The sequence below is a fragment of the Desmodus rotundus genome, chromosome 1 (assembly GCF_022682495.2).
Source record: "Desmodus rotundus isolate HL8 chromosome 1, HLdesRot8A.1, whole genome shotgun sequence".
In the NCBI taxonomy this organism is placed as follows: domain Eukaryota; kingdom Metazoa; phylum Chordata; class Mammalia; order Chiroptera; family Phyllostomidae; genus Desmodus; species Desmodus rotundus.
Genome location: NC_071387.1, coordinates 154510876 through 154538338, shown reverse-complemented (window position 1 = coordinate 154538338; position 27463 = coordinate 154510876). Strand labels below are relative to the sequence as shown.

The following is a 27463-nucleotide window of genomic DNA, read 5'->3' as shown; positions in this document are numbered from 1 at the left end:
GAATACTGAGTACCTCCCAGTTATAGTAACCACTTGCTAAACGATAGCTTCTGCTATTACTTTTTTTTATGCTACTGCTCCAAACAATACCACCACTTCTCATTGAGGTTAATAGGAGACTAAAGCAGTTACTCTCATTTGAGTGCCTTGATTTCTATAATATGGAATCACAGCAAACAAACTGTATAGCAAAATGATTATTTTGTAGTAAGAAAAACTAGGGCCAGTGGGAAAATTAACAATCTTTCCTACCTCTAAAATAAGAGCAAATGGGCTAAAAGGTTAAATAGATTACAAAAGCTCAGCATATTTTAACGTGATTGTAAAACTTAGTACCCGTAAAATGTAGTTTTTCAATAAAACCAACATTGTCCAGAATATAGGCAAAAGGGATATTAAAATATTTTTAAAATATTGTTTCTTAACTTAAATAGGATACAGATTATAAACCAGTGCCACTGAAAACAGGAGAGGGTGAAGATTATATGCTGGCCTTGAAACAGGAGTTGAGAGAAACTGTGAAAAGAATGCCCTATTTTATAGAAACGCCCGAAGAAAAAGAAGGTGTGTATTGGACTCTTTGATTTTGTTGTTCATTGTATACAGATGAAAGAAACAGTGCTTTGGCACAAGCTATGTGGTCATTCAGTACTTGCTGACTTCATTCAGTTGGAAATTATCAGCTACCTTAGAAAGCGTATTTATGTTGATTTAACAGAAATATATATATTAAATTTTTTGATATTTGTAAAATTACCTTTCACAGTAGAAGTTTTGTATGTTCAGTGAAAATTAAGAAAAAAAAGTATTTAAAAAGTAAAAATCACTTATAATGTATGTGTCTAGATTAAAATACTATTAGTATTTTGTATATTCCGGAGTTTTTCTTCTATATGTGTATTATTTTTACAAAATTGGATTCATATTACTTTGCATCTTCCTTCTTTACTCACTAGCATATTAACATTTTTACATATTCCTAATATTCTTGGAAAATATGATTTTTAATGACTATGTGGTATTTCATAGTGGATATAACATTAATTGTAACTAATTCCCTGCTAATAGATTTAAGGCTGTGTCTAATTTTTATTTTCTCGTGTATAATGTCCTGATTACTATCCTTACACAAATATCTTTATGCAGGTCTCTGATTATTTCATGTTTTGGTTAAAATTTTTAAATGCCTTGACTACATTTTGGCTTGTAATTTGTATATCAGATAAATAGACTACAAAACACAAATTCATTGGTTATACTAAGGACAGAAAGGAGGTTCAGCTGGGGAAGGCTTGATAGTCTGAGACTGGAAATGGGAAGCGGTTTTAGAGGAAGGGAACCCATTCCTGTGTGGTTATTTATTTAGTACAGCAGAACTATATTGATTTTTAGTTTCTGCCCTTGAATGCTGAAATTAGAGACATCAATATCATTCTTGAGTTCTCAGAACGTCATTAAAACATGAGAAATTCATATACTCTTATTCCATTAGTAATAAAAAGCATTCCATTTTCCTTCTCTCCGAAAGACAGAATTGGCTAAGAGTCACAAAAGAAGTCTTATTTAATAATTTTACATGCACTTGTAATTATAAGAAGCCTTTTGAGACAAGTTCATTTAATTTTTCAAAACATAACTGCCTGAAATTACATAATGGCTTGATAAGTGATAATGTTACCTAAAAAATATTGAATTTTTTCTTACCTCAGAAATACTGAATTGTTTTAACTTTCTCTTAAATTTAGGGTTATTTTTAAAAAGATTTTATTTGTTTACTTTTAGAGACAGGGGAAAGGAGGGAGAAAGAGAGGGAGAGAAACATCAATGTGTGAGAGATACATTGATCTGTTGCCTCTCACACGCCCCCAACTGGGCACCAGGCCTATAACGCAGGCATGTGCCCTGACAGGGAATGGAACCAGTGACCTTTCAGTTCACAGGCCAGCACTCAACCCAGTGAGCCACACCAGCCAGGGTGTGTTGTTTTAACTTTCACGATTATGTTCATGCTTTTATCCCTATGGGTTTGAAAATGAAATTAAAGCTCTCATTTTAAGGACTTTAAAAAGCAACACTAAATGAACTAATGAATATCCTTATTAGAAAAATAATAGTGTAGAGCAGGGATGTCAAACTCTTTTTCACCAGGGGCCACATCAGCCTCGAGGTTGCCTTCAAAAGGCCGAATGTAATTTTAGGACTGTGTAAATGTAACCACTCCTTAACTAGGGGCTAGGGGCAAGGAGCTCGGTGCTGCTGCCCGGTAGAAACAAGGTGTCGGGCTGGATAAAACAAGGTGGAGGACCAGATTCCACCCGCGGGCCTTGTGTTTACCACCTGTGGTGTAGGGTATACTTTAGTTTTTTTAAAAAGTCTTTTCTGTAGACTGCATGACAGATTTATTTAACTAAATGTGCTTGTTATTAAAGCCACATGTGTCTAATTTAAAAGTGTGTTGTATCATTAAAGTATGTATCTGAGTCTTTTAGACAGGCACATTAAGAACATAATTTTGTTGCTGGTTTCTGGGAGTGGTTGGTTTATACCTGGATCAAGAGACTTTATCTTTCATAACAGCACAATAAAATATTTAAAAATGTATGGAATCTTTTGCTTCTGTTTTTTTTTTAGAAGAAAATGCTTGCATAAAATTTTCTAAACTGGTACAAGTACATTCTCCTTGAAATCTTCATATTTACCTCTTTTTCCTGATATAATCTGTTTTTTAAAAACTATGGTTGAAAATGAAGAGTTTTTAAATGTAATATGAACATTATATATGTGTATCCAGGTTAATATAATATCTACTATACATAGGCATATGTATACACACATATATATATTGTTTATATAATATACACACCATGAATGAAAAAGAATTGGCCGGTCTGAACAGAAGTAACCAACTGTCAGAGGGAGACGTATCCTAGATAGTGTTACATCACAGGCCTTCTCCCATCTCGCCAACTATGTGCTTTAGGAAGACTGATGTAAACTATGTGCATTACGGACTGAAGTAAAGAACAAAATACTAGACTAGGGCAAACAGGAAGGAAATCTCAAGAATTCCTGATAAGTGGCTGGCTGCTTATGGCATTGAGATTTGTCACAAAGAACTGGGGCACAGAATAAACATTTCATGTTGTGATATGTTCGAGGTTTGTTTAGAATGTTTCAGGTAGAATTATAGAAGTGAGTGGCATTGTCTTTACAATGAAACTTGTTATTTTTTATAACAAAGGTAAAATACCAATGAATATTACTTTACTGAATATGAGCTGCAAAAATACATAGAGATCATCTGACCCAGTGGTTCCCAGCTCAGGTTCCTGAACCACTGGAGTCCTCTGAGGTAGAAACAGGAGTGACAGAAGCGGTGTTCTGTAAGCCATTTCAGAACCTAAAACTTAATGGAAATTATACGTTTGCCTACAGTGTGGCCACAAGGTCTTTTATGAAATAAATGGAGTTTGTTTTATTAACTCTTCCTGTACTCTCAGGCTCCATGTGACCCTGTTTTAATTTTTGAGTTTCTGTTTGAGCAATTCTTACTATATGCAAGGATTTATATTCATAATATTTTTTATAGAGATCTTCCAAAGAACAAATAGAATTTACTTTAAAAAAGAAAAACAAAGATATTTTATCTTAGCATTACCAAAAGGGTCATTTGACCCTTGTATTAATCTAAAATATACCTGGGAATCTTAGTGATCTTGTTTTTCCTGCCTTGAAACATTTGGGTGTTTCGTCGTCATAGGTATTATTTCATCATTCATCCATTACTCCTCCCCATGATGAAAAACAAGACTAAAATATGAGAAAATAGAAGAATGATAAAATTGCATAGGGACTATGCAGTATTGAAATAAATCATCAATCACTATTACATCATCCTTTAGTTTTCCTCTTGTGTTCTCCAAAGCATTACATTAATTCTTAAGAAGATAAAAAGGAGGTCTGGAGAGACTTGTTGTAGTTGTTTTGTTTTTCTTTTAGCTCTTATAGAATATAATTAAGAACTTAAACTTTATTTTCTGGTCGTAATGGCAAAGAGAAGAAAATTGAGAGAAAGATGTCTCACAGTGACTATACAAATCAGGAGATGAATGCAAAGAGACGGCAGTGCTCTGGTTGCTTCGTAATAATGGCAAAAACTGATTGTGTAAGCAAAATCTCAGACCACGTTTTCAGTTGACTATCCTAGAGGAATTTTCTCAAACTCAAGAATCAACGGTAAAAAATGTTTCTAAGGATGAAAAGGAAATACGGTGTTCTCATGTAGTTAATCTTTGCAAAACATGTCATCTCATAATATTTTGTGATAAGAATCTGGAACATCCTGTTTGCTAAAATGACATGTGACCATACTTTTTCATGATATTAATGTACCAAAATTTATTTGCTGTAGTTTGTAACTGAACAGATGCTGAACTCAAAGACAAAGATGCCTGAAAAGAAATAGGTTATGTCTAAGTGAAACAATTTAGGGGACTGATCATGTTAATTGGTAATTATAAATTTAATAATGAAACTGTTTTGCAATTATAGACCAAAGAAGATGGCTGGCCCATCCTCTCTTCAACAAAAATATGAGCCATCAAAAATGTTTAAATCATTACATTTGATGGTGCAGATACAAGAAGTATTGGAAGTAACGATAAGCTAGAAGCTAGTAGGAATGTGTTTGTAATTATAGTCATTAAGATGGTGCACGTGTCAGAAGAACCAGAAGTAGCAAGTTAGCACTTATTAAAGATGTATTTGAAATCTGGAGTCAGGATGTATGAAATGCATGTATTCAGGGTCTGTGCATGACAAATCCAGAATGCACACTGATGCACAGCTAGTTGTACTCAAAGGGTGTTGCCCTTTTTGGCTAAATACACCTCCAAAATCAGGAAAATAATGGAATATAAATTTGAGTTTACTATACTTAATTTCTTCTTAAAATTGTCAATAATTTTCATTCTTTTTAAATAACAGCTTTATTGAGACAAAATTCATTTTTTAGGTATTAAAGCCACAATTCAGCGGCTTTATTGTAGTCACAGAATTGTACAGCCATACTACTATCTACTGTATTTTGCCATGTATAATGTGCTCCTGTGTATAGTGCACATCCATGTTTTTGCGTGCATTATACATGAGATTATTATACCCATAGTATGTCATCATTATACCCATGTGTAATGCACATCCTTATATTTCCCTCAAAAATTTGGGCAAAAAAGTACTCATTATACATGGCAAAATACGGTAACTTTTAGAAGCTTTTTATTGTCCTGAAAAGAAACCTCATACCTAATAGTATCACACCCCCTCCTCCCCCCAGCCCATGGCATCCACTAATCTTCTGTATTTCTAGTGATTTGTCTGTTCTGGATAGTTCATATAAATTGAATCATATGTGTCCTTTTGTGACTGGCTTCTTTGACATAGGATGCTTTCAGGGTTTGTCCATGTTACAGCATGTGTCAATGCTTTGTTTCTTTTTATGGCGAATACTAATCTATTTTATGCATATACCACATTTTGTTTACCCATTCATCCGTTGGCAGACAGTGGGGTCAATTCCAGTTTGGGGCTGTTATGAGTATGCTGCTATGAACATTCGTGCATAAATTTTTGAGTGGACCTAAGTCATTTTTGTTGGGTATATATCTAGGGTCATATGGTAGCTCTGTATTTAACATTTTGAGGAACATTCAAACTGTTTTACAAAGTTTTGCACATTTTTACATTACCAACAATGTATGAGAGTTCCAATTTCTTCACAACATTGCCAACAGTTGTTACTGTCTCTTTGGTTTTAGCCATCCCACTAGGTATAAAATGATATGCTAGTTATTGTGGTATTGATTTGAATTTCTCTAATGACTAACGATGTTCACCATCTTATCATGTGTTTTTTGTCCATGTATCTCTTCATTGAAGAAATGTATTTAAATTATATGTCTCTTGTTTTTTTTATGTTCCTACATGTTATTGTAGTGGGGTTTTTTTTCATTGTTCTTCAAGTACAATGTCTCCATTTTCCAGCCACCACTTTCCCCTGCCCCATCCACCCCTACCTCCCACCCTCAATCCTTCACCCCCATTGTCTTTGTCCATGTGTCCTTTATACCATTTCCATGTTATTCCCCTTCCTCCTCCCCTCTGTTTACTTTATTCAGTTTGTTCTTTATTTCAATGTCTTTGGTTATATTTTGCTTATTTGTTTTGTTGATTAGGTTCCACTTATTAGGTGAGATCATATGGTATTTGTCTTTCACCGTATATGCCTCTTTTTAATTGGATCCCAGTAGATGGTTTTCAGTATCTCATATTCAGTGCATGATTTGAAAGTAACTTAAAAATATAAAAACTGGTTCATTAGATCCAGATAATAAATGGTAATAACTGATTTCCTTAGTATGCTTTGGGTTAATTTTTTTTTCAAAATATGGAATCTGTTTTGGATAAAATTATAAAACTCAAATACCAGACTCTCTCATTTGTACTACCTTATCTTCACAGATGAAAAACTCGAGAGCAAGATTAAAGTCAAACAGTTAAGTAGCTAGAAAAGCCTGGTCTGTTGGTCTCTGATCGACTTTGGTTGTCTTTAGTTATCTCTGTCTGACACCATGGTCTTAGTATTATTTGGAAGCATTTTTTTCTAAAGATTTTATTTTTTTATTTTTAAAGAGAGGGGGAGAGATGGAGAAAGGAAGGGAGCCAAACATCAATGTGAGAGAAACATCAATTGGTTGCCTCTCGAATACACCCTGACTGGGGACTGAACTCACAGCCCGGGCATATGCCCTGACTGGGAATCGAACCAGTGACCTTTAGCTTTGCAGGAGGCCGCCCAACCAACTGAACCATACTGGTCAGGGCTGGAAGCATTTTCTTAACATAGTAGAGAAATCAGTATATATTTGGGTCTGGATTTTTATGTTTTCATCTTTTGTATTTCCCTTTTTCATGGCTCTACTCCAAAACCATTTTTTCTGATGAACCATGTTTTCATTTTATTGCGTTGTGGTGGTGCTTGGGCCCTCATCAAAGGAGTTTCTTGTGGTAGTGGGCAAAGCAGACTCAAGAGACAGTTGTGGCTCTTCCGTTTTTAGCAGGCTCAGAGGGTCACGGCAGAGTGCTCAGTGGTTGGCATGGAAGGCGTGCATGCTCCTGCACGGCTCTGACAAGTCCGACCTCACCCGCTCCTACCACTTTCCCTACTCCTTGCCCCAGTGGGTTGTGAAAAGTAGCTTATTGTGAAGTCTAACTGAATGTGTGTATTAAGGCTGGAGGAGCACAAACAGCCCTCCCTCCCTCAGTATTAAGTACTGAGGTACTTAATATTGTACATCCCAGTTACACAAGGTTTAAACATTGGGAGCTGGGGGCCAGTGTCAGCAGAAGAAAACAGAAGATGCTGAGTAGACCTCCTTGCCCTTTTATGTCAGTGGCTTTTGGCTCTTTTGTGAATACCCTCAGAGATGTCAGGTTGTCGGATTCTAAGAGCTATAGTTAGGCTTTGGGTCTCTGCTCACCCCCAACCGTTCATGTGCAGCTGCTGCTTGCCACTTTTTTAAATGTAACACTCATTGAACTCTTCCATATGTGTTCAGGAATCATTATGAACAAATACATGCAGGAAATTCTCTGAATGTGAAGTAAAAGGTATTTGGTATTTTCAGTTATTTTAAAGGAATGGCTTAAATTCAGGTTTATTCTTTATTTTTCTAATGAACACTTTTTTCCCCCCCTAGATATTGAAAGGTATAGTAAAAGATATATGAAGGTGTACAAGGAAGAGTGGATACCAGGTAATTATAAAGCTGAAAATGTTAGAATGATATTTAAAGGCTTCCTACCCCATATTTTTTAGAACAAGTTTTCTATTTCACTATAGCAAAATAGAGTCTGTGTTTTTCTGCAATTAATTAGTGATATACATCTCATGAAAACTAAGACGACAAGATGTGTATACTGTAAAAAGGTGGAGTCGAAGTATTTTGGGGTAAGTTCTTAAAATACTTTTTTAAAAAGAATAAACTAGGACTTGCCAGACCCATTTGGGTTTTCCATTTTCATTTGCCAAAATCACAGTTTCAGTCTGTAGTACCAATAGGACTCAGTTCTGTGCTCCTGAGTGATTCTGTAGCTTTTGAAGAAAAAAACAAATCTAGTGTTAAGGATTTTTAAGTTCATGGATCTTTCTTTCAAGCAGACGTAAACTGTTCTTGGTTTAGTTAAGATTTCTTTTCAAAAGAACCGTACCTAAAGGCTTCCCCTGCTGTCCCCCAATATTCACAAATTTGTATTGGATAGAGAGAAGGTAGAAGGGGCTGGAGAGATCTCATCCAGCTCATTTATTTTGCAGAGGAAAAAAAAAAGTTGCATTGAAATGTAGTGACCTGTCGGGCAACTTGGATAGCGCTGATAGAACTTAGGTCTCCTCATTTTAACTACTTTCCTTTGACATCTCTGTCCTTGGTGTTTTATAGAAATTGCCTTTATGTAAAAAAGCATAAATGGCATTTTCAGCATTATTGCTTTCATGGGTTATAGTGCTTTTTCTTTTCAGTATTGATTGATCATTAGTAAGGTTGGGTCCCCTGGAAACACTCTCTTAGGTCTCTGATTTCTCCCACTTCATAAATGTTCAGCTTCTAAATGATTCTTGTTATTCAGCACATAGTTTCTCATGATCATCTTTGAGTTGTTTATAAAAACAAATACATTCAAATTTATTAATTCAGATAAAATAGCTTGAGATGTAGATGTTTTCTACAAAATACACTAAGGTTTTATTTTTTTCTTAGCAGGCAGTATTTTTTAATCCATTTTTATGTTGCTTTATTTTTTTATTAACTCTTTGCTTAAAAATTAAATGGAAGTAATAAATAGAGGAATTGTTTACCTATGTAGACAAAATTAGTTGTTGGAGGGAATTTACTCTTCCATAGCTATTTCTATTTTTAATTTTTAAGTTTTTAGATAATATATTTGTTTTTTTAATTTTGCATGTGTTGGCATTGTGGTCACCTGTTTTTACTTTTGAAAAAAATTCTTTATTACATAAGAAATACATATCAACTACAGAAAAGTTATTAAATACAGAGTAGTCAAATGATAAATAAATAATACTTGAGAAAAATAGCTGTATTCCTAGCACCCACAAATAAATACTATAATATTGTGTTCCCAGCCTACAGCTTTCTCTGCACAAATATATATGTACAGGTTGGGACAGAAGTAGGTTTATAGTTCTTTGTATGGACAATAAATACTATAATTAATAGATAATAATACAAAAATAAACTGTTTCATGTGCTCAAAACTGTAAACCTACTTTTGTCCCACGCTGTATAAATATTTATATGCTAGGTTTATTTTTAAATGGGATTCTATACATAGTATTTGAAATGTTTGAAAAACATTTTCTATTCAACAATATATCATGAATAACTTTTCACTTCCATTCATACCCAAAATGTTTCATGTAGAAGAAATATTTTTCTACATTTTTCTTGTTATGAAAATTTGTTATTCAAATTGATTATATAACTACCGTATTTATAAATAACTGTTAAAAGAATGTTGCAGAAGTTTTATAGCACTATTTCAAAGCTATTTTATTTTTATTTTTTTAAGTATATTTTATTGATTATACTATTACGGCTGTCCCATTTTTTTCTCCTCTGTATTCCCCTTGCATCCCCCCCTCCCCAGCATTCCCCCTCTTAGTTCATGTCCCTGGTTCTTTGACTTCTCCATTTCCTGTACTATTCTTAATCTCCCCCGGTCTATTTTGTACCTATCATTCATACTTTTTATTCCCTGTACCTTTTCCCTCATTCTCACCACTCCCTCCCTGCTGATAACCCTCCATGTGATCTCCATTTCTGTGATTCTGTTCCTGTTCTAGTTGATTGCTTTCTTTTTGTTTTTGTTTTTTTAGGTTCAGTTGTTGGTAGTTGTGAATTTATTATCATTTTACTGTTCATATTTTTGATCATCTTCTTTTTCTTAAGTCCCTTTAACATTTCATATTATAAAAAGGGTTTGGTGGTAATGAACTCCTTTAACTTGACCTTATCTAGGAAGCACTTTATCTTCCCTTCTGTTCTAAATGATAGCTCAAAGCTATTTTAATGAATACTTTTTCTTGATAGTAGAAAATATATTTTTGTTATATTTTGATTTCCAGGCTAAATCTGTACAAGCAGATATTAAAACTTTTATTTTCAATGCTTGAGCCACTGTTGTATTTTTAATAGGGTATGTCTAGTCCCACTAATTTGTAGAAGACATTGCAATTTTTATATTTCTTCTTTTGTACATACAGATTGGAGGAGACTCCCAAGAGAGATGATGCCAAAGAAAAAATCCAAAAAAGGTATATTGACTAATACAATAATTCAGGTAGGAAAAGGTTATTGCTTAAATTCTCTCTAATATGGAGGTATTAACCTGAACCTAGCTTAGTATTCTAAATGCTTTTTCTTAAAATATTTTTGGCATTTTGATTATTTTGCTGCAGCTCTTTTTTTTTAAATTTATTTGTTTTGTTTATTTTTGCTTGTTTATTTTCTTTAATTATGGAATTTTGATGTGCTAGGAAAAACTTTTCAATTATGTAGATAATTTTATTTCCATATTTGAAAATTTCAAAATGGTTATATTGCCTGATGTTTAGTTTTTAATTGAAACATTCGGAACTCGTAGAACTTGGGGACTGGAAGGATAGAACTTGATGTTTTATGTAAAATATTAAAATGGAAGGTTCTGTTGTATTGCACTTTCGTAACTCCTCTGAGTAAATAATTGTTGAGTGTCTGTTATTGCCGGACACTAAGAGGAACAAAACAGTAAGCAACATAGGGGCAATCCCTGCCCTAACGGAGCTTACAGTCAAATGTAGTAACAACATTAAATAAAAACCCACTGTTCTCATTAGTGGGTCGGGGGAAAGTTCTTTGAGGAGATGGAATTGGACTCCAGATTAAAGAATGAATAGGAGTTTACTAAAAGGAGGTTAGGGGAGAGATTTTGGAGAGAGATCAGACTTGAGAGGGGAAAATCATAAGTTTAATTCAAAGATGGCATTTAGGATTATAAGTTGTTTTTGTTTTTGTTTTGAGATATACAAATAACAAAGCTGAATATGTCATTGCATACAGGGAGTTGGACCTCAAAGTGCAGATGGTAGTCATCAGAATAGATATTATAATTGAGACTATGAAAAAAGATGAGATTGTCAGAATGAAATTAAAGAACTTGAAATGAGGACTTAATCCTGAGCTTGGAGGAATACCAAAGTTCCATGGCTGGTAGAGGAAATTGAATCACAAAGAAAGGTGATGTAAAGAGAGGAGGAGGAAGAGAAACAGAAAAGAGAGGAGTTTCAGAAGAGTGTTCAAAAGTGCAGAGTATTTTAGGAGGTGGTCAGCAATGTTAAAGGACATTGAACGATGCCACTGAGGTGAGGATGGGGAATATAAATTAATTTTTGCCATGTTGGTCATTGCTGACTTTAGTGAGGGCTTTTTAAGAGATTTGTAAAGGTGGAATTCAACAGATTGGAAAGGGTAAAAACATTGGAATGGGAGTTTAAGAAATGGAGACAGCTAGCATAGATGAGCTTTCAGAGAATTTTGCTAAAAAGAATGAAGAGAGAAAAAGGGAAGTAGCCAGAGAAGTTAAGAATAACTGGGTTAGTAACTAAAAAGAAATTCTGCCCATACACCCCTTTTATTTTGGGGTGGGGGTCTTACTTATATTTTTTAATAGACCTTATTTTTTAGAGCAGTTTTAGGTTCACAGAAAAAATAAGAAAATACAAAATACCCACATATTCTCTGCCCCACATATGTGCATAGCCTTCCTATTGCCAATATCTGCCCCTACAGTGGTACTTTTGTTACAATTGAAGAACATACATTGACACATCATTATCACCCAAAGTCCATAGTTTACCATTGTGTTCTTTCTTGGTGTTTTACATTCTGTGGGTTTGTACAAATGTATAATGACATGTATTCACCAATATAGCACCATATGGGGCAGTTTCAATGCCCTAAAAATCCTCTGTGCTTTGCCTGTTCATCCCTTCCTCCTCCTAAACCCTGACCACCTGTGATCTTTTTACTGATTCCATGGTTTTGCCTTTTCAAGAATATCATATAGTTGGAATCATACATTATATAGCCTTTCATATTGGCTTCTTTCATTTAGTAATATGCAATTAAGTTTCCTTCATGACTTTTCATGGCTGATAGCTCATTTCCTTATAGTGTAAAATGTTTCGTTGTCTAGTTGAACTATAGTTTATCCATTCATCTACTGAAGGGTATCCTGGTTGCTTCCAAGTTTGGGCCTTATGAATAAAATTCCTATAAATATCCATTTTTGGGTGGACATAAGTTTTCCACTCCTTTGAATAAATACCAAGGAATTTGATTGCTGGATTCTGTGGTAAAAGCATGTTTAGTTTTATTAGAAACCACTGAACTGTCTTCCAAAGCTGTACCATTTTACATTCCCACCAGTAGTGAATGAGAGTGTCTATTGCTCCACATCCTTGCCAGCGTTTGGTGTTTTTAGTGTTCTAGATTTTGGCCATTATCTTATTTTAATTTTAATTTCCCTGATGACATATGATGTGGAGCATCTTTTTATATGCTTACTTTCCATTTGTATATTTTGTTTGGCCAGATGTCTGTTAAGGTCTTTGGCCCATTTTTTAATTGGATTTTTTGTGTTTTTATTGTTGAGTTTTAAGGGTTTTTGGTAACCCTTTGGATAACAATCTGTGGGAAAAACACACTCCTGTTGTGTTTTTCTCCTTTACTCTCATACTGCCACCATTCACAATACTTCTGACACCAGTTGTGTGGTATGTTTTTCCCCACACCAAGCAATTCTTTGCAACACCAGCCGGATGTCTTACAATTCAATTCAATTCTGATACTAACTGGTGTTAGCACAGACCCCACAGGTGAAGGGCTCAGTCCCACGAGACTGCTCCCCACTTCAGATGCCAAAAGTATGTTGTGAGTAGTAGCTCCCCAGGTTACCCAAACTTCTGTCTGACTTGACTACAAATCAGATGTCCCCATGACTTCCTGCTCCTTGAATGTGACTTACTAGAAAAGCATATATTTGGCCAGAGATGGAAAAACAAATCATGTTAATGCTTTGGGGTTAAACCAATCTTTTAATAAATTTTGGTAACTTGACATTTCCCCAGTTATGCATGTAAGGATTCGGCATTATATAAAACCAGAATGATAATTAGCAAAAGATGCTGAGTGGACTTGAGTATACAACTTACTTTCTTGGCTAAGATATTAATTTTAATAAGTGTATTTATCTGACCATGTTCTCTAATATTCATTTAACAGACTTATGTGTTATGAAATTTAAATAATTTGATACAAGATCCTTAGAGAAAAAGACTTAATGGTGTGAGTAAATTACATTCTTAGCTAATGTTATCTGTCATTAGTATTACAATATATTTCAGTCTTGTTCATTTATGATACTGTATTTTTATGTGCTATGGTTCACATTAAAGTCTTTGCCCACAAGGAGGACCAAGAAAGTTACTTGTCATTAAATCTAACCATTACTTTTGTTTGAGCAAAACCTCACTAATGTTCTGTTTGGGAGTTCTGAGCTTGGTGACTCCCCCAGGGGCAATTTGGAATAATGCAGTAAATTATAATTCCATTAGTTAATTAGTCATCCACCACAATCTAAAATTTTTTCTTCTGTAGGATAAATGTTAATCTTTAACAAAATTACGTCTTTCTAAGCACTATTTTTTTTCTGTTTCCAAGTAATTTCTACATATATAGCTTGATTGTGGGAAAGAACTATAATACTTTTTTATCACAATGACCATTTTGTAGCATATCATAATGCTTTGGTAACTGGCAAGATCTACATGTGAAAAAATTTTCTAGTCTCTGCAGTTTTAGAATAGCCTAAAATGCAATATTTTTTATATGGCTTTAGTTACTATCCCAAAGCTATTAACACCTTTTATTTATATTACTTTGAGTTTTCAGATTCATTCATATGATGGATATGTTCACCGTTTTAATCTTCATTCTAAATATAGTGCTATGTTTCACTGAATATAACCTCTTTCTCATCTCTTTAACCATTGGCAAATGCATATTTATTCTGCACTTGTTTTTTATTTTCCAAACTTCATGAAATTGCCGTAGTTCAAATAAGGTACACTAATCAGGGAACAGGAAGCCAGTGCAGATGGTATATTTGTGAGGGTTTTTCACTAGTCCTGTAGTGATTCTGTCAGAAGTAATATTTTAGCAGTTTTGACCTGAATGACATTAATTGCTAGTACAGATTTTCAATACTAGTAAAATGATACCTGGCTGCAGTCTTAGAACGTATCCTATTAAGTGTTTTATCATTTACTTATCATGGAATATTGGCGAGGTATGCTGATTTATTTTGTTTATTCTTTAATGAGGAAGACAAAGAACTTATATGTACAACCCATGGACATGAACTAAGGTGGGGGAATGCTGGTGGGAGGGGGGTGCAGGGTGGAGGAGAATAAAGGGGAGAAAAAAAATGGGACAACTGTAATACCATAATCAATAATATATATTAAAAAAAGAAAATTAATTCAGTCTGCAAATTATGTGATTGCCTGGTACAACATACCACTATGGTAAGCAGCATATTAAAAGGCAAAGAAATATAATACACCATTACTGTTATAGAAAAATGCGTTAACAATGGTTTTAATTCAGCAGGTTCAAAATCCAAAAAGGTGGACAATACCAGCATGGACACTTCACTCACTAATACTGCAGATGTATTGAAAAAAATTGAGGTAAGATTTTCTTCTTACTGTAAGAGTGAACTGAAAAGTTGTCACATCTCCTTTTGCCTTTGGCTTTTCTGCCTTCTCTCACTTTGTAATAACATAGGTTTGCCAGATCCAACCCCAGCACACAGATAATCGGAAAGGTTTAATCCTTCTTGGCTGGGAAGTAGGGGGCTCCATCCTGTCCTCCTCTACCACTCACCTGTCAGTTTGCCTCACCTTCTGTCCTGCTTCCTTTTCCACTCTGTCCCTATTTTCCCCTTGCATTTGAATTGTGCATGGGAAAGAAATGAGTTACATACCTCAAATGGTTTTCTTTTAAAAACGTTTTAGTTATTCTCTATTGTTGCATGTATACTTTTTTTAATGCTTTCCTTCTGTTGCATGTTAAGTGTAGAAGATTCTATTGAGGGAAGACCATTACTTGTAGAACTTATTTTTATATCTTTTTTTTAATATTTCAAAAACAAAAGGTGTAAATTCAAAAGTTTAATTAACTGAAAATTTATCCTCCCATTCCATTCCCCTCCTGTAGACAACCAGCATTACCAATTTCTTATATATCCATCTAGATGTGTTTTATGCATAGCAAATACAAATTTTCCTCTTTTTCATTAAAGGACAAAAGGTAGCATGTACACTCTTGTATTTTCATTTTATCTCTTAACATATCTTGGAAATGGTTCCACATCAGTCTGTATAGCCTTGCCTCCTTTTTTTTTTTTCTTTTGGCCACACTATAAAAATGAACCATAATTTATTTAATCAGTACCCTACTGATGGACATTATGTTTCATGTAGCGTTTCATTATTATAAACAATGCTGCCAGGAATTCATGTTAAGTATGTCATTTTACATGTGTAGGGTAGATTTCTAGAAGTGGATTTGTTGGGACAGTTGTTATATGTATTGTATAATATGAATAAATATTAACAGGTTGCTCTCCATGAGGGCTATACCAATTTTATCAATGCTTGTATTACCTTGCACTGGTGATGATGGTGATGATGGTGATGATGATGATGATAGCAACTAGCACTTACTGAAAACATTATTCACCAGTCTCTTTGATAAACTATTTACATTCCTGAATACTTCATTCCAACAAAGAGAGATGAATATTATTGTTCTATACTTCCACATGATATAGGTATTATTATTCCTTTCCTACTTTAAACCTTTAACTTGTCTAGCCAAGTTGGCCAGCTACATGGTAACAGAAACTTGTATTTTTGTTCTTTTATTTTGACCAGTACTTCAGCTAGAGATAACATGTGTGAAAATAAAGCCAAGAGAATTGTCAAAGGAATAGTGTTATCCGTCAGGTTTAACTGTGGTGGCATGATGGATGCGGTTGTGGGCCTAGCCAACTTGTATTGCCTGAACACAGATTCTGACTGTTCGTAAAGCTTCCTGGAAAGAAGTTGCTAAGCTGACATGTGCTATAAGGAAGATTGATTTGGACCTCTGAATGTGGTTGCTCGTCAGAACAAGTCGAGTTGCCTTCTTCCTTGCATTTGAGCACCTTTTCAGTACAAACATTGTTATGACTGGAATTCTAAATCTAGAAATCCCAATGAGTTAGCAGTCTTAATAGAGCAAAATTAGCTCGCAGATAACTCTATTACTGTTCATTCCTTCAGCAAAGCAGTTGCAAGTTTTATTAGAATAAAACTCCTGTGGATAGAGGAGTGACATACACTCAAATCTCATAATTAACGTGTAAATCACCAGACACCAGTAAACTAGTATTTGAGCTTCCTATTTCTGCATGACATATAAGGATAACTATAATAGGGTGGCCATACAGTATTTAAACTAAAAGAAATGTACCCTGTCCATAAATTAACTATTTTAAAAGTGTTTTCTCGTTATATAATGTGAATTATATTCACGTTATTCTTAAAATGAATGTGTAAAGTAGTAGGGCTAAATAGTTAAATCTCACAGAGGAGAAAATGAAGACTAATAAGTAGATGAATCAAAACTAGTAGCTTAGTGCAAAAAGAAATGAAGTAATAAGACAATGTGTGTAGCTCTTAGATCCTTTTTTAGAGATTATGTAAATCTGCTATTTGTTAACCAGTTCAGGTGTTTTATGGGTTTGCTTTAGGTCTGTGTAGTAGAAATAAAGTTGAGGTTATTTATTTAAAGGTATTTGAGGTGACAGTAATGGAAATGAAGCATGGAATGAATTTTATATTTTAAAAATATTTTTACATAACTAGTTTAAATAATTCCACTGCTAATTAGGAAATAACAGCTAATAGCATGGTTTTCAGATACAGTGCATATCTTGCACAGGGTTAAATGTAGCACAAAATTCCCATTTAACTACACAAACTTAACAGGTTGTAGGCCTTTTTACTATGGCCATTAAAATAGAAAAGAAAAAATCCACATATTAATGTCCGTTGACCCGTTTAATTTGCATATTTATGTATGTCTTACATAGCTAGAAAAAGAATTCCAGGGTTTTCCCTCCTGTGTGATCATGCCTTGCTTCTTCATGATCCATGATGCCCGCTGAGGTTGTCAGTACCAGGAAACCAAACTGCAGGAACAGAAGCAGGCTCTTCTGCCATTTGTCTTGATCTTTGAGTTGCACATCAAATCTGGGCCTGGTTAATCCATGCTTGTTTAACATGCCTGTGAGGTTCACGACGACTTCCTCAGTTCTGTGGTCATCAGTAATTTCAAAGTTGCCAATGTAGACATGCTTCATCATCACATTAGAAACCGACAGTGACTTTGGAGCATGGCCTAGTAAGAACCTGGTGTTTGCTTCCCTTTTTTGCATTGTTGGTTACTTGAGAGCATCAGTCGGGACATTCGTGGGCACCATTATGGTGGGTGAGGAAAGATGGCATGAAGAGTTGTCTCTGTGTATTTATAGACACTTCAAAAGATCTGTAAATACTATTTTGTTTACTTGCAGTTTTCCAAAGGAATGACATTTGGAAAACTTGTACACATTACTGTTTTAGAAATACATTACATAAGGCAAGGGGGATGGGTGTGAAGATGATTATCTTGGTCTTATTTTGTCTTTGTTACAGTCACGTGAAGTGACAGTAGATTTTGAATTTTGATTAGAAACTGAATTTATCTGATATAGTCTTTCTATTACCTTTGATTTTGTTAAATTCAAAGTTGAATGTAATAAAAAAAAATTAAATAAATATCTAAGAACCAATAAAGGAGTAGCCAAGTTGTAGTTAGTCCAAATGTGTAAAATATGTTTTACCTCTCTCTGTTATCTACTAAGCAAATGCCTTATCATAGGAAAGAGTTTTGCAGATTTATGAATTAGTGTTCTGATTTCTCTTTCAGAATATTCACATCTTAGCTAAAGTGATCTTATGTCTTAATTATGAATATTAATATGTGAAATTATTGCTGCACCCACCTCCTAGAAAGCTTTAAAACCCTATCACTTGTGCAAATTAAGCATAGAATAATTTAGTGAATGGATAGTGACAGTAATGAAAACAGATCATTTTTTGTCAAACAGATTAAAATTGTTTATAGTCATAATAAGATGAGAGTATATTAAAGTTAAATTTGTGTGTTAAAGTTATGAGATGGTAGCATAGTGATTTTAACAGGCTGGATAAGTAGAACCACCAAGCAATAAAAGCTTTTCTTTCTCTTTTTTAAATTTTTATTGTTGTTCAAATGCAGTAGTCTCCATTTTCCCCAATCTCCTACTCTGAATCTTTCCCCCCTTTAGCTTTGTCCATGGATCCGTTATACATGTTCTTTGACAACCTTTGCCTTTTCCCACCCCATTATGCCCCTCTCCCCACCCTTCTGGTTACTGTCAGTTTGTTCTTTATTTCAATGTCTCTGGTTATATTTTACTTGCTTGTTTGTGTTGTTGATTAGGTTCCACTTATAAGTGAGATCATATGGTTATTTGTGTTTCACCGCCTGGCTTATTTCACTTAGCATAATGCTTTCCAGTTCCATCTATGCTGTCCCAAAGGCTAAGAGCTCCTTCTTTCTTTCTGCTGCATAGAATTCCATTGTGTAAATGTACCATAGTTTTTGATCCATTCATTTACTGATGGGCACCTAGGTTGCTTCCAGCACTTGGCTATTGTAAATTGTGCTGCTATGAACACTGGGGTGCATAGGTTTTTTTGGATTGGTGTCTCAGGGTTCTTAGGGTATAATCCCAGCAATGGAATTGCTGGGTCAAAAGGCAGTTCCATTTTTAGTTTTCTGAGGAAATTCCATGCTGTTTTCCATAGTGGCTGCACCAGTCTGCATTCCCAACCAACAGTGCATGAGGGATCCCTTTTCTCCACAACCTTGCCAGCACTTGTTGTTTGTTGATTTTATTATGATGGCCATTCTGACCCGTGTGAAGTGGTGTCTCACTGTGGTTTTAATTTGCATCTCTCTGATGGCTAGTGATGCTGAGCATCTTTTCATATGTCTCTGGGCCCTCTGTATGTATGTCCTCCTTGGAGAAGTGTCTGTTCAGGTCCTTTGCCCATTTTTTAATTGGGTTGCTTGTCTTCTTAAGAGTGGAGTCATGTGAGTTCTTTATGTATTTTGGAGATCAAACCCTTGTCTGAGGTATCAGTGGCAAATATATTCTCCCATATGGTTGATTTCTTTCCATTTTGCTGATGTTTTCTTTAGCCATGCAGAATCTTTTTATTTTGATGAAGTCCCATTTGTTTATTCTTTCCTTTATGTCCCTTGCTCTAGGGGACATATCGGTGAAAATATTACTGCGTGGGGTATCTAAGATTTTCCTCCCTATGTTCTCCTCCAGGCCTTTTATGGTGTTATAACTTATACTTAAGTCTTTTATACACTCTTGCGTTTATTTTTGTGTATTGTATAAGTTCGTGGGCAAGTTTCTTTTTTTTTGCTTGTAGCTATCTAGATCTCCGAACACCATTTGTTAAAGAGGCTATTTTTACTCCATTTTATGTGTCTGTCCCCTTTGTCGAATATTAATTGACCATAGAGACATGGATAATTTCTGGGCTCTCTATTCTGTTCCGTTGACCTATATGTCTGTTCTTATGCCAGAACCAGATGGTTTTGATTACAGTGGCCTTGTAATGCAGTTTGATGTCAGGGATTGTGATCCTTCCTGCTTTGTTCTTCTCTCTTAAAATTGCTGCCACTATTCGGGGTCGTTTATGGTTCTATATAAATTTTTGAAATGTTTTTTCTGTATCTGTGAAATATGTCATTGGTATTTTAATAGGGACTGTGTTGAATCTATAATTATTTCGGTAGTATGGACATTTTGATGATGTTAATTCTTCCAATCCATGAACACGGTATATGCTTCCATTTGTTTGTGTCTTCCTTAATTTCTTTCTTCAGTGTTCTGTAGTTTTCTGAGTACAGGTCTTTTACCTCCTTAGGTTTATTCCTAGGTACTTTATTTTTCTTGTTGCTATAATATATGGGATTTTTTTTTCCTGATTTCTGTTTCTGATATTTTGTTGGTGGTGTGCAAAAATGCCTTCAATTTCTGAACATTGACTTTGTATCCCACTGCTTTGCCAAATTCACTTATTAGGTCGAGTGGTTTTTTGGTGGAGCCTATAGGGTTTTCTATTTACACTATCATGTCATCTGCAAACAGTGACAGTTTTACTTCCTCCTTTCCAGTTTGGATATGCCTTTTATTTCTTTTTCTTGTCTGATCGCTGTGGCTAGGACTTCCATAGCTATGTTGAATAGAAGTGGTGAAATTGGATATCCTTGTCTTGTTCCTGATCTTAGTAGGAAAGTTTTTAGTTTTTGCCCATTGAGTATGATATTGGGTCTAGGTTTTTCATATATGGCCTTTACTATGTTGAGGAATGCTCCCTCTATTCCCACTTTGCTGAGTGTTTCTATCACAAATGTGTGCTGTACCTTATCAGATGCTTTTTTGGCATCTATTCAAAGCTTTTCTAACTCTGCACCTCTCTTTTTCCTCCTCTTGAAGAGTTGTTCATAAGCACTAATGTTGACTGTGACTTGAGTTTCAGTATTTCTTCTTTTTCAACCTGCCAGATATATTAAAAAGCAAAATTTCCTAGAAATGGGAAGTAAGTAATGAAGGAGAAAAGAAATGAAAGGACATGAATAATCTACAAATAGGATAACTCACCACAATATAACTTGATATTGATTTAAATAATTTCAGGTATAAACTAAAACATATTTTGAATTAATAGCATTACATTCTTTTTTTTCCTATTATGTTAGAAGGAAAATAAAATAACATTCTTAAAAGTTCTTCTCTATAAACTGAGTCAACTCAGTATATTTGAAGGAGGTATGTTAGAAATCATAAAAATAAGGCACTGTGCTTAGAGCTGATATCAGCATTATCTGCGATCCTGGGACAAAGTAATAAAGTACTAGTGTCATGATAGGACAGTGAGTTCCTCTTTCCTTGCATTAACTCACAATTTCCGACAAGATATTAGTAAGGGAGGATTAGAATAAAGTGATAGGTAACTCTGTTCTCTTGAGGCTTAACAGGAAGGTCAAAGTCTAGTGGTTTCCAAGTACGTTAATGAAGCTCATTTACAACAGGAATTGGAAAAGAGAGGTGATGGTGAAAAATCAGATGAGGAGAATGAAGAGAAAGAAGGAAGCAAAGAGAAAAATAAAGAAGGTGATGAAGATGAGGAAGATGATGCTGCAGAACAAGAGGAATATGATGAAGAAGAGCAAGAAGAGGTAATAGTCTGTTTTGGAAAGGTTACAAACTAACTAAGGTTAACAGTTATCTACAAAGGAGTAAGGTATATAATATAGATTAAAATGAACAAACGAAAACCAAGTTGATGGGAATCAGGGGCGTACTATCACTGGCATCAATTCCTTTGTAGCAAGAGAATTATTACAGCATTGAAGTTACAGCGATGCCAAGTTGAACAAGATGTAAAAGTAATTTTGAGAAACATGGTGCACTTCGAACTAAGCTGGAGTCAGCCCAGATATTTTTGAGCAGGGCAACGTTGCTGGTCACTGCTTCATTGGGACTTTGTAAAGACCTCATGCAGTAAACCCTAGGCTGAGTTTCTCCTCCATTTCAGGGGCCTTTGTCTTCACTCCATTTCAGCTTCTCACAGCGCACTCTGAATCTTTCTTCTCCTGAAACTCCTCCAACTATGATATCTTGTATGGTTTAATTATTTTGCATTATATTTCAGATTCTTTTGAAATTTATGTTGGTGTAAAAGGAAAGACATGGACTATTTTTATCTGTTTACAAATAAGCTGCTAACCTCATTTATTAAATATTTTGCTTTCTTCATTCATTGGAAATTCTTCTCTATCCACTGTTAGATTGCACATCTAGTTAGATGTATTTCTAGACTCTGTTCCATTGATCTATTTCTGAACCATCACGAAGCTGTTCCAGTGACTAGAATCTTCTGATTATTTGCTAATATTTTTAGGGCATGTCACCCTTCTTTTTCAGGACTTACCTGAGTATTCTTTGTTTATTCTCCCAGATAAATTTTAGCTAAACATTTTAAAATTAATCATACACATTTGAATCCAGTTTTCTTTCAGGATCATTCAGTTTTTTGCTGCACTCTGCCTTGATTGAAACTGCCAAACCCTCTGGCCCTTTTTTCTCTACTTTATTGGTTCACTGTCTTCATTTCCTTCCCTAAGGAGCTCTTGCTCACCTTTCAACTTCTTTCTTTCTATTGCTCTTGTCCCTTGGTCTTCCAGTAAATACTCTAGACCAAATCAACCTTTGATCAATTCCATTGTCTCCTCCTTTTCCCCTCCAAACCTGCTTGTTGAGCTTTTCTAAGGAATGACATAAACTGATGCTATTTTAAAAAAAGAAATCACTCATCCCATTTTGCTGGCTAACACGTTTTCTGTTTCTCTTGCCAAGTCAGTTCTCCATAGCAAGTATTTTAGATCATCTGTCTTCATAACCCCTCTCCTTGACTTCCTTCTCTTCCACTTTCAGCAGATGCAGTACCTTCATACAGAAAATAATGCCATCCAGAAGAAACTGTTTTATTTCATGTCTTATGCTTTCAAACGAACTGTCTTTCCTTCTCCTCCTCTTTTTTTATCAATGGAAGAATTGTCCTACATCCTATTTGAGGCCAATTGTCCTACCCTTTTGGGGGACCATACTCCTCATGTCATTTATCTTGCTGTATTTTCAACCTCTCAACCATGCCATGCCTCCCCCATACACTGGCCTCAGGCAGTTTCCAGACATTGTTGGATTTCTTGGCACCAGAGAAGCCAAGCCAGCTTGGCTCAGCCAGATATAGAAGCTCACAGTATTTAGGGAAGACAAAGTAATGAAAAATATATCTGAAAAATACAAGTTACCTTCCTTGCATTATTTATATAAGTTTATATATAAAATCCTACCATCCAGATACTAAATAAGTTGACATCCAGGAGACTTTCTTTTGGGAATAGTCTCTATTTCTTACTCTAATAACTCTTGCCATAAACAGTAGAGGTGTGGAGATTAATTTTTTATTGTGACTGATTTCAGTCATGTACAAAAATCTAGTGACTATTAAAATAAACAGCCCAGCTTTAACAATGATCAATACGTAGCCAGTCTTTCCATCACTCATTCATCCACCCTCTCTGCTCCTGTCCTCCCACTTCAAAACCCATCTGCCTTGGATTATTGTAAAGGAAATCCTAGGCATTGTATCATTTCATCCATAAATATCTCAGTATATGCTCAAAAACAAGGGCTCTTAAACAGTATCACAGTATCATCATTATACCTAACACAATGAAATATAATTCCTTAATGTCATTAAATATTACATAAGCCAGTGTTCAAATTTTTTCAATTGTCTCAAGAAATTGTTCCAATGAAAGTCCAAATACAGTCCATATACTGCAATTGGTCAGTGATTTCCTTAAATATCTTTTAATCAATATTTAAAATGGATTTTTGAATTTTTGATAGAAAGCAGAAATATCTTGAGTCATTTACATGGATAATAGTCTTAAGAATTGGAATATTCTAAGTGGCTAATCCCTCCAAATCTATTGGAAATTGAGTTGCCCTGGATGGAATGTAGTATGGCATCCTCAAGTTGTTTGTTTGTTTTTAAGATTTTATTTATTTTAGAGAGATGGGAAAGGAGGGAGAAGGAGCAGGAAAGAAACATTGATCAGTTGCTTCTCCTATGCCCTCAACTGGGAACCTGACCCATCACCCAGGCATGTTCCTTGACTAGGAATTGAACCGGCAACCTTTTGGTTTGCAAGACCATGCCTAATCCACTGAGCCACATCAGTCAGGGTGGAATCTTCAAGTTTTGATTTGGTTTCTTGAGGCCTTTTTTTGATAGAAAGCAAAAACCCCTCTGCTTCTGCTCCGTTGTACATTGTGACTGAAAACCTCCATTGTGATGTGGTCTAATGTTAATATAAATTGCCTTTGTTTCTTGAGGATCTGTACCTTTGTTACATGAGTGGTATAGCTAACTAAACCATGTATCATCCTACCGAGATATAATGAATTAAATGGGTCATTGTCCTAAAGTGTACCGGGTACCCCTTCATGTTCTCTTAGCTAGCTGGCGTCTGAGAATAGTGGGAGGTAGTGGCCTTGAAGAACACAGCACAGGTAGATGCACGTGAAAGCTAATGTGATTTCTAAGCAGACGGCATAGCAGAGACTTGTTTGAAGCCTGGTAAATTTTATTACCTGCATTAGATATATTTTATTACCTGCATTAGGTATTTATAAACTTAAAGGGACAGCCTACATTATGTTTCTTACTAATAATGTTACTATTCATTTATTTTAATGTTTACTGAACAATCTATCATTTCACTTAGGAAAATGACTACATTAATTCCTACTTCGACAATGGAGAAGATTTTGGTGCAGACAGTGATGACAACATGGATGAAGCAACCTATTAGCTGTGAAATTTCTCAAAAAATATTTTTATGATACAGCTTCTGAATATTTGGGCACTTTTTTCCTGTTTTATTTCTGATGAGGAATGAGTAAGTATTTTATTTTTGTTCCTGTTTTGTTGGACAATATTTGTTACCAAAACATTCAGAAGCACTTTGAGTTTACATACTGGTTACTTTACCAATAAGTCTCTGACGCTCTGACATTCCTTCATAACACTTCTTTATCCCACTGAAGTATTCAAATGAAAATTTTATTTTTGGTATTATTTGGATTAGAATGTGCATCTTTTAATCTGTTTTCATACTTGAACAAATTATTCTTGTTTAACTGCTGACCTCATCATAATAGATTTCATAATAGATTTCTGTAACCTAAAAGTTGATTTAATACTGCACATGGAGCACTTTAAAAACAAAGAAACTTGAAAATAATTTTACTTTTTATCTTTCCATGGTATGTTCTATGCTACTATGTTATAAACCTACCTAAGCTTTTACAAGTGCATAGGAGATAAGGAGTTTAGTGATCAAAAATATATACGAGGAAAAAAGCCAATCTGAGCTGTATAAATTTCACAGCTTTACATCTCAGCGAGTATAAAGACTTGGGATGAATATTAAAAATACTTGAACTTGGGGTTATCTTCATATCATGCAATATATGAATTAATCATCTCACTGTAATAAGTTTGATATTTTGAATAGTTGGGCTTATGAAAAATTAGACTGAGACATCTTATTTAAATTTGTACTTTATGAAAGTGTAAGTTCTAGTCATATATCTCACTGTAGAGCGCATGGGTGAGAGCTGCGAGATATAATGGCCTCTTATATTTCAAAGGACCCATTGCTATCTAATTGATTATGTAACAGTGCAGAATAAAACTCAGGTCACTTTGGAATTAAGATTAATCTTTTTTATTTTAATTAAAAACTAGCTCCCCTGACTTTTATATTGGGAGTGTGGGGGAATACCTAAAAACCTTAGCCTTAAAGACTCACAAATGCCAAAGATTTTGAAGGGAATTCATATTATGTATTTCAAAAATGATTTATTAATATTACCTACCAAAGCCCTGGCTGGGTAGCTCGTCCCTATACATCAAGGTCATGGGTTTGATCCCTGCTCAGGGTACATACAAGCATTAACCAATGAATGCATGACGAGGTGGAAGAATTGCTGTATCTCTCTCTCCCTGCCCTCTAAAATCGGTCAATAAATAAAAAATATTATCTACCAAAAGAATAAATTTACTTTTCCCTTTGGGGAAAGTATCACCCATTACTCTCTACCTGTGAATCAGAGCCATAGACTCTATTTCCATCTCTACAATTAATAAACTCAACCTTGAAATTGAGCTTGGTTTTCTGTGCCTTAGTTTCTTCACTTATGAACAATTTCCTATAAAAACTGCTTAAAGACCAACCAAAATTTACCATATGCATTCATCCTCTTAGCATATAGAAATAATCAATTGTTCATTTAAATTTGGTCTGGCCATCTAAAAAATTGTAGCTTGTAAAGTGGTTGAACACACTGTTTTGAGAAACGAACATATGTTCCTCACACAACTACGTTGTAATCTGATCTTCCCATCTTGTATTCTGGTGGGAAATTTTATATTTGTAACATAGCTTCCTCAGGAAAAAGATCACTTTCAAATGTAATACTTCCTCACATAATGGAAGATGGGTGTGAGGACCGTTATTATTAAGTTCAGTGCTTTTGATCAAATGTGAATTAGTTGTTTAAAGGAGCTTATAAAAATTTTTAATGATTCTAAATGGAAAATGAATAAAATAAGTCTACTTTAAAGCAGCAATCTACTGTACTTAGAGTAAAAAAAAAAATCACTTAGTTTCAGTTTTAATGGGCAAGTAGTCATTTAGGACTGATAGTTAACATAGGTGTTTTATTCTCTCAGCTCCTTATTACCTTAGGCTAATACTTAATTTATAAAGTCTTATCTGTAATTCTGTGTACTTTGTTGTAAATCTGCAGATAACTGCTTGAACAGGGCAAATACACCAAAGATACTGCTTTTTTCCCTTCCCCTAGCTTTCAGTCATTCCAACACTTTAGTCCTGCAGATGGTAAGACAGCCCTTTGGGCAGTGGTTCACTTTGGGAAGCCCCAGCCATCTCCCCACTATGTGCATTCTCTCGCCCTTTCAGAAAAATCTCTTTACAAGTTTAAAGTAGACTAATTGTGACAACAGGCCGTAAGTATTTGCAGATTTCTTAGCCAGCATGAATCTTGTTTTTGTGGCTTAAAATCTCAGACTTAAATTACTCTCTAGGAAAGTAACTTTTAATGCAGAGATAGTGTCTTATTATAAAAAAAGTATATACTTGTTGGTGAAATCTTTAAAATTGCTACCTGAAAAGCAATACTGTTTTGTTGCTACACTGCTTATTTTTCAGTATTTGTTTACATATTAAATTTTTATAAAATAAAATTGTGTCCTGTTTTACATTAAGATGTTTTACTTTGAACCTAAATATATTTGATAGAGAAAACTAATTTGTTAATATAGATTTCACCTGGTAAAATAACTATCAGACAGGGATGCCAGTATCTAATATTCTTGAACAAACCACCAACAAAAGAAAACTCTCAGTGATTGATTAGTCATGATAACAGATTTGGCAGTGTGTGGCATGACGGACGGACTCACACTGAA

The 27463-nt window shown here is 34.7% G+C and overlaps 1 protein-coding gene across 3 annotated transcripts in view; it reads left to right on the top strand.

The window, feature by feature from the left end:
* Nucleotides 1-27181, top strand: part of POLR3G (RNA polymerase III subunit G) — a 35007-nt gene extending 7826 nt beyond the window's left edge. For 2 of the 3 annotated variants that reach the window (XM_024563641.4, XM_045197802.3), the window contains exons 3-8: nt 435-564; nt 7758-7814; nt 10340-10390; nt 14784-14866; nt 21426-21572; nt 24693-27181. In XM_024563641.4, coding sequence (XP_024419409.1) covers nt 435-564; nt 7758-7814; nt 10340-10390; nt 14784-14866; nt 21426-21572; nt 24693-24779 — 555 coding nt within the window. In that variant the 3' untranslated portion in view covers nt 24780-27181. The remainder of the gene's footprint in view (nt 1-434; nt 565-7757; nt 7815-10339; nt 10391-14783; nt 14867-21425; nt 21573-24692) is intronic. The other variant, XM_045197803.3, reaches the window with a different exon arrangement.
* The last annotated feature ends 282 nt before the right edge of the window (nt 27182-27463 follow it).